This window comes from Botryllus schlosseri, chromosome 10, assembly GCF_051294905.1.
Source record: "Botryllus schlosseri isolate E-star chromosome 10, Bs_hap1, whole genome shotgun sequence".
Lineage (NCBI taxonomy): Eukaryota > Metazoa > Chordata > Ascidiacea > Stolidobranchia > Styelidae > Botryllus > Botryllus schlosseri.
The window spans coordinates 10860852-10882953 of NC_137245.1; the positions used below are offsets into that span (position 1 = coordinate 10860852).

A 22102-nucleotide genomic window follows, 5' to 3' on the forward strand; every position below is an offset into this window, starting at 1 on the left:
GTGGTATACTATCACTCTCGCAGAAATGAGCTCCCGAATGACACAGTGAATCTCCAGTACGATAGCCTTTTCTACACTAACACAAACTGCTGGTTTCTTTTTTGACTAAGCACTATCTAAAAAACAAGCAAGGTAAATGAAACAGACTATAGTAAGTAAACAATAACATAATGAAGTTATAACGGACAACGACAGCTCTACTTGCGCCCCCCCCCCCATCCCCTGTCTTGCTCAGTCTTACTCCCTGAATCAGATATATAATTCTATTTTATTTTCATATATTCCTTTTGCATATATATCCTGCTTTATATCCTGCTTTTCTGTTGATAATTCATTACTTTCTTGCACTTTGTTCATGTTTATGTCAATTTTTTCCCTAATTTCAATTTCTACCCCTTCGCACGTTTTTGGTCATAACTTTTTTCCCTCGACGTAAAAAAAATGACAAAACCTATCATTGAAAAGCTGATAAAATTACCTTTCCAACGGTATATCATACGTCTTTATAAGAAATAACAGAATGAAGTTATAACGAACAACGACAGCTCCACTGGTGCTCCCCTCCCCCAACGTCCCCCCCACCCCGTCTTGCTCACTCTTTCTCCCTGAAACAGATATATCATTCTACTGTCATTTTCATTTATAGCTTTTGCATATATATCCTGCTTTATATCCTGCTTTTCTGTTGATAATTCATTACTTTCTAGCCCTTTGTTCATGTTTATGTCAATTTTTTCCCTAATTTCAATTTCTACCCCTTCGCACGTTTTTGGTCATAACTTTTTTCCCTCGACGTAAAAAAAATGACAAAACCTATCATTGAAAAGCTGATAAAATTACCTTTCCAACGGTATATCATACGTCTTTATAAGAAATAACAGAATGAAGTTATAACGAACAACGACAGCTCTACTGGTGCCCCCCCCTCCCCCAACGTCCCCCCACCCCGTCTTGCTCACTCTTTCTCCCTGAAACAGATATATCATTCTACTGTCCTTTTCATTTATAGCTTCTGCATATATATCCTGCTTTATATCCTGCTTTTCTGTTGATAATTCATTACTTTCTAGCCCTTTGTTCATGTTTATGTCAATTTTTTCCCTAATTTCAATTTTTACCCCTTCGCACGTTTTTGGTCATAACTTTTTTCCCTCAACGTAAAAAAAATGACAAAACCTATCATTGAAAAGCTGATAAAATTACCTTTCCAACGGTATATCATACGTCTTTATAAGAAATAACCGAATGAAGTTATAACGAACAACGACAGCTCTACTGGTGCCCCCCTCCCCCAACGTCCCCCCCACCCCGCCTTGCTCACTCTTTCTCCCTGAAACAGATATATCATTCTACTGTCATTTTCATTTATAGCTTCTGCATCTATATCCTGCTCTTCTGTTGATAATTCATTAGTTTCTAGCCTTTTGTTCATATGTTTATGTCAATTTTTTCCCTAATTTCAATTTCTACCCCTTCGCACGTTTTTGGTCATAACTTTTTTTCCCCAAAGTGAAAAAAATGACAAAACCTATCATTGAAAAGCTGATAAAATTACCTTTCCAACGGTACATCATACGTCTTTATAAGAATTTTTTCTAGGTTGACCCATTTTTAGACCAAATTCTACAGTACTAAAAGTGAACCTCATGACGTATATTGCTAATTTCAACCCAACTTTCCAGTGAAGTGATAGCCTACATTAATGTACGTACACGATAGGCCTACCTAGCGACGACTCGGGTCACATTGTGCCTCAATGCTGAAGTACAAATTGACGCTCTAAACGTCACCAAATGTATCAACTTGGGCAATCAAATGATACAAGAATCCCATAACATCAATATCTTCCGTCGCTTTGCCAACAATATCGACGAGGACTTGCAATTGACTATAAGCTTATGCCTTAACGGTCTAGGCCAGACCGGACATTGTATTCGACGTCTGAGTATTGCTACGCTGATATTGATCAGATTGTAAAACGGGTTTCTATACTTGCTACCGATATTACCCCATTAAAAATTCATACAGCAGTAGCCAACACCCCAATCGCATAGATTTGGTTTTAATGGTGCAATATAGATATGATATCAAGATTGACCCCTGTATGCCAGCTAGATTTTTTTACATCAGAAAACGATATCAATTCATTGATTGGTTGAATAAGCATCATTCGGTGACTACTCGCATCTCGCATGTAGCGTATTTCGCTCTTGGTGTTGTGTGATTGCAGGTCAAGCTCACAGCAGACAATCACGAAATATTCGAGCAAACTTTTGTAACAAGCACGTACAATCTTTCAGATTGTCAAGGCGCATGCTCGTATAGTGTTGATTTATATTATGCTACCAGCGCCACGCATATATAGTGACCCGCAGTTGAAATGCAATAAATTACAACCAAAGATGTGATAATGCAGTGAAAAGTGTAACATACGAAAAAGGTTCACAGTTAAGAACCTACCAAAGTTCGTTTGTGAACGTGAACCTCTAAATTTCCTAGGTTCACACACAGAACGCGAACGTGAACCTAACGTTCAGACCATCTATATCAGTTACCATTCTTCAGGGGCAATGTCACGCAGCTCGAATGATAATGAAACACATGAGAGTGGTACAATCTTTTGCTTAAACTGCTTTCTACTTTTCAAAATCCAGATTGCAAAATTAAATAAATTATCCAAAATACTGTTCAGGTAGAAGTAGAAGTAGTCTGAAAACATATCAACTTTAGTAATTACTGCAAGTAGGTTTAATCTACTTGAGTACCCCGAAAAAGTAGGTAAAATCAACATTTACAGTATCTCCAAAACGTGACGTGATAGAACAAAAATAACGCCATATTCGAATTCAGCGCCCCTAAATTAGTTAAAATTGACCCAATGGAATCCTGGTGCAAAAATAGTGCTGACCATTGTTGTCTGTATCGGTCATTGGAGGTGAAAAATCATTGGAAATTTTAGTACCATGACAACATGGTGGTAAGAAGCCAGAAAACTATATTCTTTGACTGCTAGACTGGAAATATTGATATATTTGTTATAGCTTACACCAGGGGTGTCAAACGCGGCCTGCGGGTCTTATCCGGCCCGCCAGACCATATCACGCGGCCCGCGGGGCCATTCTGGGCAAATTGAAAATTATTGTTTAATCCAGCACATTTCTATCACAAGTTGTGATTTTTAGTAATAAATCCTTTCACGTAACTACTAAATAATCTCTCAAGACAGTTATGTCGAGCATACTCATTGACTACATTATAACCAGATGTTGGCAGGGTTGAGTTCTAACATAAATAACGATCAGGAACAAGTCGGTGACATTGACATTACGTTCTGGAAAGGGAAAAAAGTGCAAACTGAGTTAAGAGTTTTCTGGGAAAATGGACCAAATTATAGTAGTCACATAGGCGGAAATTACAATTCGAAACCATTGCACACCGTTGTAAAATACATGGAGCTACACGAAGAATATAATTCAAATATCTTTGATTGCACTTCACTTCTGTTTACCTTACGCTGATCCAAAAGGCCCCAGCGCCGGTCTTCAGAGAAACTTGAATGGTGAATTGGTCAGGTGATATAAAAAAAATGAAAAAATTCCAACGCCCGTGTTTACAATCTCTAGGGTTCCTCACCGCGAATACGTAGGGCCAACGATGCATTATGAATAATACAGAAGGAATGTAGAAATATTACAACTTATATCGTCGTTAGAGACCCTGATTTAGTGGTATACATGTGCATTTAATCGGCCGATCATCCAATTTTGTCAATTCCATTGTTTGTAATTGACTGTGTTGCTCCAATAGAGACCGCACGATTCGTGATATAATATAAAATACTATTATGCATTGTGTTGATAATAATGCAATTCCAGTGGAAAACGACGGTATCGAATTGGAAGCAGGACCATACCTGCCGCACCCATAACCCCTCAATTGAGGGCCCGAGCTCGAAGGGGGCCCAAAATTATTTCGTGAATTAACATAAATTATAGAGGATTTTTCTTCGGAGATTTATGCAACTTTTTCAAAAAAATTTTGCACTGCGCGCGTTTTACTGTTGACAAATTTATTTATCATTGGGTACCCTTCCCCCAACAAAATTACGCATGATTCATAGAAATGGCCTATAACTCCAAATTTCTTGGTGCGTCATGGTGCGACAATGGTCGACGCTGAAGTATCCAAGTACAAAGCGACTCCGAGAAGTGTGCCAGAACGATCAGCAGCGAGAAGACCTTAGCCGAAAAGGAATGCCATTGTGCTGACCGAAAACATCGAAATATCTACATATATATTGGATTTTCCCTAAGTGCCTAAATGGCCGGCGCCGAATGTTCCTGTCCTGGCGATCTGAGCCCTACAGGAGAAATGCCATCCCGCAGGGAAAAATTATTTGCCAGTAAAGAAATATCAATTTGAAATCGTATGCGTCCTGTAATTCAGTACGTTTTTACGATTTCAATTTCGTTTGACGTAGCAGATATAGAAGGTCACGAAATAGTATCACGTAACGAAGTCATTATACCATCCGAAAGTGTTTATTTACTATATAGGGACCCTACCTTTTCCACCACACCTCACTCAGCACCACCGGTAAATCTGATCACGTGAGCAGAGAGAGGATAAAAAACTGATACCAGCACATATGCAATTCCCGATCATATCGACTGAATCGTGAATTATAGAATTTTTTCCGCTTCGCGCGAGTAGGCTAGGGTTGGACACGTCCAGAATTTCCCGGAGATGTCCGGAATTTCACTGTTCAAAATAGCGTCCGGGAGGAATTTCTAAAATATGCCAAATGTCCGGAATTTTGAAAACTTGACGTAGGCTCATAATTTTTTCACAAATCAACATAAAAACATTATTTTTGGGAACATTTATGCTGATGCATGATATTTTTCTTCGCGCTATGCACGATTTACTATCGCATTTATTGGTTTCAATGGCGACTACCACCCTCGCAAAAACTGCAATAAAATATAAATAAAAACACCGTCCATTTACTGGAATAAGCCTAATTGTAATTGCAATTATAGAAGTGCGGTATACTCCTAGAGATCGTTAAGGCTGTGTAAATGCTTTATTCAAAGATAGTGGCTCCAGACGTGGGGGTCGTTTGCCTTTATTCGGGGGTTCGCGAATATGTTGAACGTAGTCAGCTCGTGAGTAAGTCTGGGCAAAGGTGCTGAGTTCTTTTAGCAATCAACTCGTCAAATTTTGATCCGGGTAACGAAACATTTTCACATTGGAGATGGACCCGCGACCATAAAAGGTTTGAATCCACTGGATGTGGGGTGTTTATAAAGCTCCGTGGTGCGCACCGGCATAAGGCTGATGAACAATCTTATCGGTGGGACATGAACATGAACATGAATTAACGATGTACAATTACGTTGTTCCCTTAATTTTTGAACTCGTCATCCTCTACCAGCTCTACGGCTAACTCTGATCATAGTAGTAACTATATTGTAATATATGAAACAACCAATATTCTTGACAGACTTCATTCAAAAAATTGAACGACCAGCTGTATATAGAAACCAGATTCATATAGGAAGCCCCCCTCCCCAGAAGTTGTATCGATTACCCAATGTTGGGCTCAAAATCATTGTTTATTTGGGCGAAAAATGTGGTTTCGGTCCCGGTTACACAACACACTGCCACATACTCCTGAACCGGATCGTGACCACCTCTGGTCTATGAGCAAAGCTTTGCTACTATGACGTCATAACTCATTTTGAAATCCACTAGTGGGCGCTAAAGATTGTCCAGAATTTGGGTCTCAAAAATATGGTAACCCTAGAGTAGGCTAACTAAAATGACTGACCAAACAGTACATGAAATGTACCTGATAAGTAGCGGCAAAATGCACATAGGCTAAGGAGGATCTGGGGGACTAAGTCCCCAAGAAGGCCGGTTATCACCCTATGAGGGACCCAAGACCAACGATTTTTTGGGGGGTGACGAGTTGTTGTTACGGTCCTGATTGGAAGTAACACATTGGAATCATTTGACTGGTCCGGCCCGCGAGCGATCAAAACTTTTAAACCCGGCCCGCGACCTAACTTGAGTTTGACACTTTCTGTTTAAACAGTTGTTGTTTGTTATAAACTATTTCCAAGTTTCAAATATGTGTGTTTTAAAATGATTTTTGTTCCAAATGCAGTTTTATTTGTATCAGACCAAATTCAATATTTGGGCAGGTAGAGACAGTATAGAATCGAATTTCGAAAGGATTTCGAAACGATGCAGACGAATGACTGCTAATAACCAGACAATACAATCTATAAGAATCCGATTTTCCACGGATTTTATTGATCAATTGATGCAAATTGAGCAGAAAAGGGAAGACTCAATACCAAAACTTTGTACCGTGATCACGTCTTACCATGGTCAGGATTGGATATTCTGGGTCCACATGGTCCATTGAATGGGTCTGACACTTGGAGGAGAATATCTAGCCCTAAAGCAGAGGCTGTAAATGTCATTTCGCTCCGCAACCAAGATCAGCGTCGTAAATGCATAGCATGTTATATTTTAGTCCTACCGCAGATATTTAATCTCATTTAATTTCAGCTAATACAGCGCCATGGGTTACTCAATAAAATAAATTTATTGTGGTGTGCAAGCAAGTACGAGAATACGATCATGAGACTGATTACTTTTGATGCGCCGTTCCCACACCAAGCATCCGATGAGTATGATCAGCAGAAGACCAGCCACTACAGAAAGTGAAGATAGTAACATTACTTCACTTTCCCCCGCTTCTTTCGCTATCCACCGCGCTGTAGTAGGAATCGCTGTCGTACCTGGAACACATTATGTCAGATGTATGTTTGATACAGATATGGGTTATTGCTACTGTCATATGCTCCCTTCAGTCATATATTGAAATGGATCTTGGTATTCCATAATTAGAAACTCCAAACTATATGCATATTGCTCTATAAACAATAGGGTTGTTCAAAAATAACTTTTTTTCCTGAATCTTGCTGGCTACGTAATTAAATCTTTAGGTAGCCTTAAAAACGACGCACACCAAATTTGAATTCATTCCAATCTATAATCGAGGATTTCGTAAAGTTTGAAAATTTTTAATTTGCCCAAAAATGCAAAAAAAAAAATTCAAATTTTTCTGCCAACCCCATGAAATTGATGCGCTGTCTTCAAAAACGATGCCAAACAAATTTGACTCAATTCCAAGCCGTGGAAACGGAGTTATTTGAGTTTTTCGAGCATAATTCTTGGATTATCCACCGATCAAGGATAAGGCAAGAAAAATTCAAAATTCAAAATTCAAATTCAAAATTTTCAAACTGTACGAAATCCGCGATTATTGGTTGGAATAAATTCAAATTTGGTGTGCGTCGTTTTTTAAGGTAACCTAACGATTTAATCACGCAGCCAGCAAGATTCAGGAAAAAAGTTATTTTTGAACAGCCCTAACAAACAAATTTACTGCAAATGGTACGATGGCGATATCAAGGAAATATGTATGCGATAAAAATGATGCAAACCCCTGAACGGTTCTGGTTTGTGTGAAGGGGAACCTTTAAAAGGTTCTATGTGCACGCGAACCTGAACACGAACCTGTGACATCACGTGACGTTATTTGGCTAATTCCAACCTTACATTTCCGTAAAATGATATATTATTGTGCCCAACACCTGATGACAACTCATGTCGCATTACGCCATAGTGCTTAAGTTCAGGCTGACTTTTTGAGCATCACCAAAGGTATCAAATGCTATATCAACTCCATAAAATATATATCTTTCGTCCTTCTGCCAACAATTTCGACAAGGACTAGCAAGGGCAGATTGTTTGTTTGTTTGTGGTATTCATGGTGTTTGTCGACTACATTTGTCATTTAGACCAGATCGACTTTCTTTATTTTGATTCCGTAGCTACCGACTTGTAGCATGGCCCACTTCCAGGCTTTTTAAAACACTGCTTACGCTGATGAGACGGCGAGTAAAAGAACATAAACATAGGTTATACCGGACAATGAATTCTTAAGGTGTCAGCTACATTCATATTTATCAGACTGATAAAAACGGTTTCTACACTTGCTACCCTACAGATGTCACTTCGAAACAAGCTATACAGCAGCCAGCATTCGAATCGGACGGATATAGTTTTCATGATACTATAAAAATATCATATCAAGATATATAGAACCCTACGTCTGCTAGACCAGTGGCTCTAAACCACCGGTCCGTGGCAAGTTTACTGCGGGTCAGCCGAATATATTAAACCAGTGCTTCTCAACCGATTGGTCGCGACGACGTTTTAAATGTTACATATGCGTATTCAATTTTTCAAATATTCCAATCACCTTATATTCTCAAGCTTAGAAAAGTAAATGTACATTGTACATTCTCCTCCTCCTCCTCCAAATTAAATTGTTTTGCACCCATAGGCGCCACAAGCCACGTTGCCGTGCTCACAGAAATTCATGAGCCAGATATTCGTCACGGTCATATTGATTGGTTCGAGAAATCTGTGCGTTATTGTGCATGCGAGAGATTGAACTTTATTCTTTCCTCTAAAGTGTTCCCGAACATTGATCGGGAAATGCAGCAAACCGGCCCGATTTGACATTATAATCAGAAAACAATTGCAGCATCGCAAGTTCCTTATAACCTCTTTGTGTTCTACGTAATACACAAATTGCTGATTGGATACGCACTTACTCGCCTGTTGTTGTTTGTGATATTCTGGGTGTTTTTCTACTGCAATGGTCATTTACACCAGGCCGATATTTTTTATTATGATTGAGCATCTGCTGACTTGGAGCACGTTCCACTTTCAGACTTTTTTAAAACACAGCTTAAGGAGATCGGATGGCGAGGAGCCTAGATAATACTTTCACGTAGGATCGCATTTAAAACAAAAGGTGTTTTAATATTTAAAACACTTTGTTTAAAACAGCCCTTTTAACGAAAATTGTGTTTTTTTTAAGTTGTAAAATTATGCCATAACTGTGTAAATACTTTCCAAAAAACATGTTGTATGAGCTTACGGACAATTACCACCCGCTTTAGCCGACGCATATTAATATGGGATGGTTGGAGCCCTCAAAATAGTCGGTTCAACAGTTATAGTACATATATTTCGTCAAAGGAGCTATTTTTACCCTATATTTTCAATTGTCAGTGTCAATCCATTATGACGACACAGTTGAATATTCGTGACGTCATGGTTAAAAAGACACACGAAAAAAAACAATAAAAAACATGTTTTTAATTATGGCTTCGTTTTGAACATGTTTGTTTTTAATTGATTTTTGTTTTAAATGCAACCTTACTTTTACGTGTGTAATCATCTTTTACATGCAGAACCTTACCTGCCGCACCCCAACACCCAATTAGTGCATCGAGATCGAAGAGGGGCCAAAATTATCTCATTAATCATCATAAATTTTGGAGTATTTCTTTGGAGAAAATATTAAACTTCTTTCAAAATTCATTCGCGTCAGGCGCGATTTGACATCATTCGATGTCTTGGTTTATATAGGGTACTCATCTTCCTAATAAAATTCCTTCCCTGTCGAAAAGGATCGAAACCTTCGGCCGAATTTTCCATTGACTATATGGGCGCCTACGTGGCTGTCGCAAAAAATTCAAAGTGGTATATGCAATTGCCAATATCATTAACCCAGTGGTTCCCAACCTTTTTCCACCCACGTACCACTTCGAGGTTTTAAGTGGTGCTCGCGTACCACCTACATAATTTACGCACGCCGTAGGCGGTCAAAATTTTTTCACCGTTTATGACATCATACTCACGTATTTGAGCTATGTGAGGTGTAATAACTAGGGCGAGTTTTTTACTTAAAAATCGGAGGATTTTGCCCTAAAAAAACTAGATTTTGATCAATTTTTGACATCATGTACGCAAATTAGGTGTTTTCGCATATAATGTTATATTCATTTCTGGTAGGGAGTGGGACTGTCTGTCCTTACGAAAAAGGGTTTTTGACCTAAAAACTGACAAATTTTGACATGAAAAAACTTTATTTTAACAATATCTGGCCCAGTAGTTACACCACGTATTATGGTAGAGTAAATTAAAATTTGTTGTAGTACAACGAAATATACTTTCTTAGATTCTCGGGTAGAAAGTGTTTGTCCTTACTAAGTAGCTTGCCAAGAATGGAGAAATAGCGTTTAACAGCAGTAGTTGTTGGCTGGCAACACTGAATCTGTGCGTACACTGCTGGTGACACAACATGCTGCTTCATACTGTCAATGTTGTCATGCATCACAATTTTTCATCATGCGCTTTTTGATAAAATAACCATGCAATGTCAAGCAGTCTTGCTTCAGTTAGGATATTGCGGTACGTTGAGTATAACACCATATCAATTGTCAACCTAATTGTTTCGTTTAACAGTTTATGATCCACGATGAGCAGACAATGGGCCGCTTACAACGGTAGGCCTATGAAGTGGGTACAAGCTGGAAAATATCAAATCTACGATACAAACGAAATGGAGGTGTCCAAAAAATTTTGACTTTGTAAACAATTTTGACAACTTTATGACTTAACGCTCAATTTTATAAAGCAAAATCGCCCTAGTAATAACAAATTATATTAAAACTAGGCAATAATCAGCCCGGGGTGATGAGATGCATGGAATTGTTTTTTCACCACTAGTCAAAAACATTCAAAAAATTCAAAATCAACCCAACTGAACTAATAACTTCCTTCGGTCGAAAAAAAACTGATTGTACTCGCGTACCACCTGGAAGACCCTCGCGTACCACTAGTGGTACGCGTACCACAGGTTGGGAACCACTGCATTAACCGAATGCCATCATGAATTCGGCAAAATATTCACGCTAGGCGAGACCAGATAACTGTTATGCCACGAAAACTGGTGCCCACGAGCAGCGGTTTAAACGTTAGTCGCGAAAACGCCTCTGGTGTGTCGCGCAATGAAATTTGGATGAAAAGTGGGTCGCGAACTGAAAAAGGTTGAGAAGCACTCTATCAAACTGTTATCTCCCAAGTTGCACGTTTTTCCAATAATATAATTAGATAAATGAAACACCGAATTTTCATTTGGTTTCGAAATTTGGAATGTATTTTTCTGCGTGGTGTCGTAATACAGACTTCATGGTGGACTTAACGCGTGTCACAATGCTGCATGAAACGGTTTAAAACCATCCTGCAACTCGATTAGGAACAGTTGAATGTGAAAGTTATAGGAAGTATAAATAAATTCGGTAAGTTTCGATAGTACAATGTATCGGTAGAATATAGCCTATCAAAGAGCTAACTCGCATATCTTTCAAAAGAAACCGAACAATCTGGCTCAGGTTTAGAGGTGTATAACAGCACTTTATTAGAACCACTTACAACACGTGTAATATAGAAAAGGTAGCAATAAATGAAGTACATTCCATATTTACATAATTTTTATTTGAAGAGCTTCTTGATGGTACCTAACTTCAATATACAATTGAATAGTATCTTCATATTGAAATAAACCCGAATATTTTCGGCTGACACTCGTCAGGGGTAATCGTCAGCAATTAGTAGAGAATTGGAAAGAACATTGTATATCAACAATCGGGTGGTTTGCCAACCTCCAAATTTCTGGGATTCACACACCGAACGCGTACGTGAACCTCACGTTCACACCGTCCCTAGTATGCGCTATTCTATATGTAGGCTAATACAGCGAACGCTACCTGTGATAGTCGCATCGTCCTCGCAAGGCACCACAGCATAATACTCTACAATTGTATCATGATTTGTCCTCAATGTGAAGTTTCCGCGTTCAGTGATCTAAATGCATATGTGTAGACTTGACACTTTGGCATTTTCGAAATCAACAATTCAAGCTTACGTTACCACGAGGTGTGATCATTTGTCCCGACACGCCATAACTTATTTCACAGCATTCGATCACGTCTGCAGCAATTATTTCATTTTCACCTAGCGCAGAGAGTAAATTTGCAAGTAAAATATGCGGTTCACTTTGTTTCGATATTGATAATCAGATAATCTTTATAACACTTTGTCAACAGTACTATATACATTGTTGATTTGTATTTGGAGGCTTTCCAAGCAAGGGCATGCAGGGCAACCCATCATGAGCAAGATGCGAAATACTTTACCAGAGTCAAAGATTTTATTGATACAAGCGTTGCGCTAGTAATCGGGTGCCGACTGGGGGCTTCAGAAATGACATTTTTTCTCAAATCGCACTGGTTACTTGATCGAATTGATAGGTTACCTAATTTAAGCCTACACACCAAATTTGGTTGATCTGATGATCCCCAGAAGGGCCTCGACGAAAATTCTCGATCAGGAAATGGATACCAAAGGGAGACTCATTAAGGTTGGTCTAAAATTTGGTGAAACTACGCTAGATATAGTAAACTATTACGGACATAACAATAAGACAAAAAAGAAAAACCAGATAAGACACCTGGCCACAGCCAACCAACCCACAGACACAGAAATAAAGAATCGAGATTATTCAGATCGATTATGAACACGATAGATGTTAAAGACACCTTCAGGGAATCCAATGTGGACAAGAAGGAATTCATCCACTTTTATAATAGTGGGAAATCCAGATTGGACAGACTTTATGTATCAAGAGAAATAGCAGCAACCTATTGCAAATACAGAATTTATGTATCAAGAGAAATAACAGCAACCTCTTGCAAATACATCCCTTGCATATTATCTGATCATGATGCGGTAATGGCAACGATATCCATAGGGGTAAACACAGAAAAAAAAGATTTGAAAAAACAATGTGCAGATCTACCACACAGACGAATTCGCGAACGAACTCCAAAAGAAATGGGATAGGTGGGCAACACTCTACCCCATCATATACCCCACCAGGGTAGAAGGGTGGGAAGTCATAAAGATGAGAATTAAACAACTTGTGATAAAACATACAAGGAAAGCCACAGCTGAAAAAAGGAAACAGATACAGAAACAAGAGATAAAATTACCGAGGAAAAGAGAAAACGTCACAAAACATAACCACTCCAGCATACCTTACAGAAAGGAAAAAAAGATCCTCTAGCTAGAAGATGAAGGAGGATGAACTCAAAAAACTGAGAAAAGAGGCAAAGGTAGAAAAAGACACACTGCTAAATAACAACAAATACACATTCTGTAAAGCCCTTCAGGAAAGGAGAGAAATGGCGTCAATACACGAGCTGAACACCCCCACGGGGTGCACCACCACAGATAAAGAAGAAATAAGAGGCCTAATAGAAACATTCTATGAGGACCTGTATAGCAGGAAAGAAACGAACAAAACGACAGCAGATGAATACCTCAGCTACCAAAATAGAGCCCTCACAGCCGAGCAACGTCCAAAAATAGATCGAAAGATCGAAATGGATGAACTTAGGCTAGCAATCCTCCAACAGAAAAAAAAAACGAACCCTGGGAGAGGATGGTTTATGCTCAGAACTGTACATGATTAACATCGACATGGTGGTGGATGAATGCTCGAAACTTTCAATAAAATATATGAAACGCAGAACATCACCCCGAGCCTAGCAAGGGCAGTACTCAAGATAATCTATAAAAAAAAAGGCGACAAAAAGGACATCCAAAACTACAGACCAGTGAGCCTTCCCAACACGGACTACAAAATTCTTGCAAAAATCCTGACGAATCGACAGAAGCGAGAACTGCCAGATATCACCCACGGAAATCAAAACGCCAACCCGCCCAAAACCATAGGGCAACTGAACCTCCTGATAAGAGAAATAACCTCTGAAATGAGAGAGAAGGAAAGAGGAGCGATCCTCTCCATAGACTTCAGAAAAGCCTATGACTCCATAGACCATGAATTCCTGAAAAGAACGATGGAGGCAGCAGGTCTAGGGAAAAACTTATGTAAATTATTTGAAAAGATATATGAACTCGGAGAGGCTAACATTTCGGTTGGGGGAAGAGTGGGGAAGAACATCAAGATAAAAGGGGAATAAAGCAGGGGGATCCCATCTCGATGTACCTCTTCACAATCGCGACAGAACTCCTGCTGCAATGGCTAGACCAAGACCTGACAGGCTTCAAGCTACCTGGCATGAGAAAAGCGATCACTGCACCGTCCGATGCGGATGACGTCAACATAACGCTGGCGAGACAGGAAGAAACAAATGAGGCGATTGACATAATGTCGAAATTCGGAGAAGCGAGCACCCTAAGAATAAACAAAGAAAAAAGCAAGGGAATAAACTTCCAAACGAGTGAAAACAACCCACCCAAACCAATATTCAATTGGTAGAAGAGCTGACGATCATGGGGCATATAGTAGAAAGAAACACCCCAAATAAGAAAAAACACTGGAAAGAACCAATGAAAAAGACGAAAAAGCTAGTAAATGAGATCCAGCAAATCCAACTCAAAAGGTAAGAGAAAATCATCCTAGTAACGACTAACATACTACCATTGTTCACCTACCCAGCAGCCATAACAAAGATGCCAGGCGAAACAAGAGGCGAACTAAGATATGCACTCACCAACCTGATCTTCCGAAAGGACAGAAGAGCTGACTATAACAAGATAATTCAGAGACAGGAAACGGGAGGAAGACAGCTGATCGACATACCCACAATAACGGATATGATCTTTATAAAGCCGGCAATCGAATATATGAAGAAAAAAAAACAAGCGAACACAAATGGGGACTGGGAAAGAAGGATAGACCACCAGCCAGCATTCACCCTGAAAAGATATGGGACGCAAAGAACATCAAATACCAGGCCACACATCTTGCAGCCACATTCACTTTGGAGAAATAATAAACAAAATAATGGAAGAATTGGTATAGAAAAGAGACACATTGCAATGGAAGAAACAAGAAACGATACATTGACATAATAAAAAAGCGACACAGCAGGGAAATAGACGAAATGAAAGGGCCTAACTGGGAGAATATACATCACCCAACCCTTACATCAAGACAGAGATATCTGAATTGGATGGTAGCAAACCAAATGCTACCAACAAATGACAGAGTGCAAGCAGCTGGGATGATCAACAGGATGGAATGCGAACTGTGCTCGAGCCATACGGAAACACACGCCCAACTCTTCATGAAATGCGAACAAACAGCCAGAGTGATACGGAAGATAATAGACGCGTGGAGTACGGTGACAACCCAGAAAACCCAGCCAGCAGAAATAAGAACGATATTCAACATGGATCCGGAAGGAAACATACCATGCTCAGGAGGTGGCACTGATGAAAATGATCACAATGTACAAGAAAGCCACCTGGATGGCAAGGAACAAAATAAAGTACGAAGGAAGGAAATTGGGATACAAGTGGATAGAAAAATCGGTGAAACAGAGACAGAGAACAAGAACAAGACTCCAAGGATAAGACCACTTGGAAGAAATCCTAAACATCATCATGAGGAAGATATAATCCAGACAAACAAAAGAAAAGAACGAACTAGGAACCTACCCTCAGCTCGCTCGTGCATAGCCTATAGTAGGATATGCATGGCGAGATGTAGCGGATACGTAAATGTTGGCTTAAATTAGGTAACCTAACAATTATATCAAGCAGCCAGTACGATTTGGGAAAAAAGTCAATTTTGAAGACCTCTAGTGCCGACCGAACAATGGTCGGTCACATGCAAGCGCGGTTGATTGACAGCTCACAATTTAAGATTAACCCTTCCGTAATCCATACCAACAACAAAAGGAGGACTGTATAATGCTCGTCGCTCAGTCACTTTTCGTCAAAATGGAGCCGAGCAGGACCCGATAAAAATGAGCATAACTCTTTAGTGCTGGCATGTTTCAGATAGGCCTAATCATAATTATCAATAAGGACGCAAACCCGACAGACAAGGTAGCTTCCAACAGATTAGTTCAAGCCGTAGCGGAATACGTCACTTTCTCTACTGGAAGATAGTTTTCTGGCCACTTGAATTAATAAAAAGGGAAGAAACACTGATGAGAAAAAGTGGTACTTTTCAATGTTCCCCATAAGCCTCAACACACCGAATAGAATTTTGCCCTATACTGGCGACAGACTGATCGACGGTATTTTGCGGCAGTCAGAGCGTCCGTCCTTCAGGAAGTGTCTATAATATTAATAATTCATAACCCTGATCTTCATTATGCATAATATGACTTTATAGGTGGGCAAAATCTGCCTGCATCTCGGCTGCATACATGGGGTAATCGTGATTTGTAATCGTAATCAATAACGACGATTACAGCATATTCAAGTAATCGTTATCGATTACTTCGAATATCTTATCGATTTCTTTGTACAACGGACAAAGAATCGAAAATTTGTACTCGTCCAGTAAAACGTGACGATTTCCTCATTGAAGCACTAGAAGTCCACGGCTTCTAATATAATTCAGAATGGAGCTGTTCTTCGCCTTTACTCGCAACGGTGGCTCGCATTGACTGTATTTCAGTGGATTGTGAGCAATAGGCATACGTATGCTCATTGTGCAACTACGAAAATCATTACACTGTTCAACTAATATTTTTAGGCAGACAAGTTGAGAGTGGTTTTGGAGGTTCTGAAGATCGCGGATGCTGAATACGACCTTATTTTTTCAAATAGGCTCTGATTTTGGAGATAGTTCATGCAGCTATTTTGACTAAAATCTCAAATTTTCGCTGTATAGGAGGGATAAAAAAAGGTCCGTCGTATTATACAATTCAGAAATTAAATCTAATTGTTATTTGTGCACACTGTAGACCAGGGGTTTCAAACTCAAATTGCGTCGCGTGCCGGATTCAAACTTTCAAATCGCTCGCGGGCCGGACCAGTTAATAACTCCATAATGTTACCGCATCCCCTTGCTTTTCATTTGAATACTTATTATCACGCACGTATACATTATTATCATAATAGCATATATTATATTGTATCCCGGATCATAGTGGGTTTTATTCTAGCTGCAGTTTTTCTCAACTATTTCCCGTCACATACCACTAATTTGTTTTTCTCTACACGACGTACCACCTGAATTACATATGTTACTTAAATGTACCGGTGTTTATAGGTTATTCGTGTTAGTACTACAACACATCACCCACACACCACATCATTTAATGAAATATATGTAACTGCTTCCAGATGCTCGTAATTCTGGAGTGTGGGTATGACATTAATCACAACACTCTTCATGTACCACCTGAAAAGCTCACGCGTAGCACTGGCGCAGTGGTTCTCAACCGGTGTGCCGCGGCACAATAGTGTGCCATTTACGTAGCGCAAGTGTGCTACGAGAGATGTCGTCGAAATTTTGAAATTAGGCAAAAAATTATACTAGTCCATAGCAAACGATCAACAATCTAAATCGGGCTCGATGTGAAGTTTGTACATTCGACAAATCAAAATTGCTGTCATGCCCGCATCCAATATCACACCCTGCGAATTCGCTTTACCCGAGATATCGCGTGCCTTGAAGGCTGATTTCAGTTTATCACGTCCGGGAGCAAGTGAGGAGCAGGGCAAACCACAAGCGTATTAGCCATTATTTTCGCAATCAGTACCGCGGCAGCTTTCGATTGATGTCCGCTTTATCAAATTAAATGCTCGGCTAGCTGGTCTAAAAATACCGTCAAATTGCCTTTGATCAAATAAAAAGTGTGACGTAGCCTACACCATATCACTGAGCCGTGAGATTTGCTTGTGTTCACTTCACATCATATAGGACACTATTTATGGTCAAACAAATCTTATGAAATAGGAACTATAAGTGCAACTCGAAGTTTTTGTAACGTCGTAAATCGCTAGTAAATAAAAGTGATCCCTTTACTTTGGTCTGAATACACCATGATTTTTGTAATCCAGAAGGAACGATTAACATACAAAAAATATTGAGAACCACTCTGCTAGTGTGCCGTGAACTATTTTTCATTTTCAAAGCGTGCCGCGAGGTCAAAAAGGTAGACTACCACAGTTTTAGAACCTCTCTCTAGCTCTAGCAACTAGCAAAACATTTATTCGCGAACAATACAATAAGGTAGAAATACAATGGTTGGCCGATTGATTACGACTATTAACCTCTAAAAGAGTGATACTATCGACGATATTTGTTGGCCATTTCCGCGCTACCTTAACTAGCCCTGCGTACGCTTTGTGAGGAATACAAGAGATTTAATTGCAACCGCGGACGTTGGAATTTGATTTATGATTATTAAATCGCAGGTTTATCCGTAGTCCGGGGACCTGCTGAGTCGGAAGTGACGGAGCAGTGTGACCACAGATATTTGAATTCTATTTTTGTGTATTTATTATATTTTCCGTGTAAACTGCATATCACGGTTCCGCATAGGCGTTTTGTCTTATGTGAATAACTGTTTTATGTTCCATTACTCACTGAAACTCCGAACTTATAGTGCACATTTTTGCCTTCTCGAAATTGGTTGTCAATATCACCAACTTGTTCCTAGTGGCAACAAAAGTGAAATCACCATACCGCGGTCGGATGTTTATAATCTGGACTATGAGCATTGCACATGCTCGACATTTGCTGCTTTAAGGAATTATTTAATGGATGTATCTCCTATAAAACATCTTAAGTTTAGATTCAAAACATCTGTTCCGCATGCGCTGGATATTATAAGCAATCTACTCAGAATTAATTCGCGGGCCGGATGAAACGGTGTGGCGGGCTGTAAGTTTGACACCCCGTCTGCAGACTGTTTAAAATCATAACACGGCAACATCATTCGATTTTAGGGGTATACGTATTACACGTATTAGATTTATCCATGTTGAAGGCTTTCACGGTTATCATGTAGCCCAGTGGTTCTCAACCTTTTTGATTTCCCAGCACCCTTTGGAAATGGAAAGGGGTTCACGGCACACCATCACAGTGGTTCTGAAATTTTTTAACTTATGGCATCTGCAAACTACCCGAATACTCATTGGTACCCAGTAGTAACGCTGACTAATGTGATCACCTCTGCAGTCAATCCAAAATGTTTCTCTGCTTCCTTTCATTTGAAATAAACTTTTCCATTTTAATATTTCTATAAGAAAACTTTTGTGCGTATACCTCCATCATATAGCTTACTTGGCCGTGATAGAAGGTCGTCGTTTTCTTCGGGCCAGAATATCGTCACTTCGTGATTACAAGAAACAGGACAGGCTGCCCGTAGATACTATTCCATAAGATTTGTTTGACAAGAAATCTGCCCACTGACGCATTGGGTTGAAGAGGTCAAGCACGATCGCCGCTAACGAATTCGGAGACGTAGAGGTGTAGGGTTCTAGGGCAGTGCTCTTCAACCTTTTTCGGCGTGGTACACCCTTTTAACGTTTGCTCAAAACTCGTACACCCCTGTTCATTAGGGGTCTTCAAAAATGACTTTTTTTTCTCAAATCGTACTGGCTACTTGATAAAATTGTTAGGTTACCTAACTTAAGCCTACACACCAAATTTGGTTCAATTCCAACCGATAGCCGCATTGCTACGGGAGAAGAAAGTTTCTATTTATTATATAAAATAAATAACGAAAAATTTGAAATTTTTCTGTTCCCCCATGAAAGTATTAGGTTGTCTATAAAAACGATGTTCTTCAAATTTGGTTCAATTCCGACCAGTAGAAGAGGAGTTATTGCCGTCAAAAAATTTGGATTTGAATAAAATAGTATTTGGTCACAGAGTCTATTCGCAGCCAATTAAGCCGCCCGCCACGCAAATTGGAATTTATTTCGTGTCAGCCCCCAAACAGCATGACATTACGAACGATAATCAACCTAAATGTAACAGTATTGGGGAGATAGTAGGTAAAGTTACTGCTGCAGAAGCGGTAATTCAGATCAGCGATGATAGCAGGCGCACCAGCCTACTGCGTATCAGGCCTGCCCCACACCACACACAGTCGATAGTAGCACTTGGGCTGCAAAAGATGTCAGTAACCCCAGATCGTATGCCGCTATACACAGTCTATTGTCGCTAATTTGCATCACCAATAACAAAATACTAAATTGCAAATGTATGGCGAAATATTGGACATAAAATCGGCATTTTAAAACAAAAGGTTTTCGATTTCAACATGGAAGCTGTTGCGACCCTGGCTGGCTACGTCACTTCATTTATGTGCATTGCGGTATTTATTAACGTCGGGTAAGAAGTACCGATTCAAGAAGTCTGAGCTATCGCGGCGGTTTCCTCAAAAATCACTAAAAGACATATGACTAGCTGAAAACATGTTTGTTAACTGCATACTTTCCAACACCAAACGGATCCATTGGTCTATTGCCGACGGCTAAATAAATAGGAGAAATATTTGCTTATGACATCACAATCAAGCGGTGTACAGTTTACACTTGAGATAACATCGTACCATATTGCTCATTAACCTGTGCGTCAACCTGTACTGGTCCATAAACCTGCCTTTGTGATAGCTAGCCATCGGCTCATTGTAATTCGGATCTGGTACACCCCTGTACACCCCATCCGAGTGGTACACCCTTTGCAAATTCTGGTACACCCCAGGGTGTACGACAACCCCGGTTGAAGAGCACTGTTCTAGGGTATACCAGGCCATACAATGTATTTTCACACAGATCGTGTATCATGCGTGAGGATATGATAGCCATGCGTCAATAGTTCTACTGGCAGCCACCCGCAGTTTAATTATACTTCCAACAAACCAAGATTATAACCTAAGCGGCGAAGAGGTTTGTTGACTGATATATTTTGATCCACCTTACTTCTCCATACTTCTATTCGTCGACAGTGACACAACGTTGTGCAAGTTCTACAAGCCTATATTTTAACGGAAGTGCCGGCACGATAATCGCAATGTGGATTGCCATGTTTGTAATTCAAATATGTAAACGCGAACATCAATTCCAAAGGAGTTCATTTCTCGCTGGTAATTGGGGAGACAATGAGGATTAGAAAACTGTATTGTCATACAGGATCTGCCATGTCTCCTCTTCTCTACGATCAATCAACGTATTGTGCAAAACTGAATTCAGCCTTCAAGTCACGCGATATGTCCGGTAAAGCGAATTTGGGGGGTATTGATTGCGGGCTTAACATCAATTTTGATTTGTCAAATGTACAAACTTCACATCAAGTTCCATTTTGATTATTGATCATTTGCTTTCGACTAGAATTATTTTGCGCATACTTTTAAAATTCCCCAAAATCGCTCGCGGCACAATCGCGAGACGTAAATGGCACACCGGCTGAGAACCACTGATGTAGCCTATACAGAAACATCAATCTAGTATATGAGTATCTGTATAATAGTCAGCTTTACGTCATATAAAGTATCTATTGTAAATTCGAAGTGCTCACATGGAATACAGTAATAATAATTTATCTTAAAATAAAATTGTTTCTTATGTGATTTGCGCTAGTCATCAATAGAGGGGATTTTCTCGAAAGGTTCCAGCAATAGTCTGCGATAGTATGTCAATCTTATTTTCCACGAAATCTTTTTTTTTATGTATTGGTGGAACCTTTTCCCTTGCTCCTCACTGTCATAACCAAGATGACCAGAAAATATATCAAGATCGCTGAATTGCTGTGCAGATGTAATTCAGGCAATTCCTCTCTGCGTTTAGTGCTTTGCCGAACTCCATCATTAAGCCAACTTCAATAAATTTTATGTACTGTGGAAAAGAAATTCCATCTCTGGGTATACCAAATACCCATTAATTACACAGCTGTTCCAACTTAAAGACTGGTTCATTCTAACCAGTTTTTTCTACGCCAGTGCCGGATTCTTGCACCTCTGTCTCACACACATAAAAACAGGGATGCTCGTTTACCCACATTACTGGCCCAACAGAAAATTGACCATTTAAAAGTCAACAGAGAGGAACTGTAAATAAGTAATGTATAGGTATTTCCAACAACAAATTTACATCACTCCATACTTTTATTTGGTCTTGGTAGAACGACCAATTGGTATAGGAGAAAATATATTTCCTTATTGCAAAAGTACAATTTTTAAGGCTTGGCTGACCGCTCTTTTGACAAACATAGATCATGCACCAGGTCAAGTTTAGATTGAATAAATAACTTAGGACCACATGAAAATTCTTCATGTAGTCAATTAGCTATTTATGCGCAGTATAAAGCTGCGATTCACTT

At 39.6% G+C, this 22102-nt stretch overlaps 1 protein-coding gene across 2 annotated transcripts in view; it reads right to left on the minus strand.

The window, feature by feature from the left end:
- LOC145449103 (uncharacterized) overlaps positions 1-22102 on the minus strand; it is a 70936-nt gene that overhangs the window by 14853 nt on the left and 33981 nt on the right. The window contains exons 7-9 of one of the 2 annotated variants that reach the window (XM_080327576.1): positions 11867-11955; positions 11709-11805; positions 6669-6815 (exon numbers count right to left, since the gene is read on the minus strand). In XM_080327576.1, coding sequence (XP_080183702.1) covers positions 6669-6815; positions 11709-11805; positions 11867-11955 — 333 coding nt within the window. Of the gene's footprint in view, positions 1-6668; positions 6816-11708; positions 11806-11866; positions 11956-22102 lie in introns of those variants that run through there. The other variant, XR_013918135.1, reaches the window with a different exon arrangement.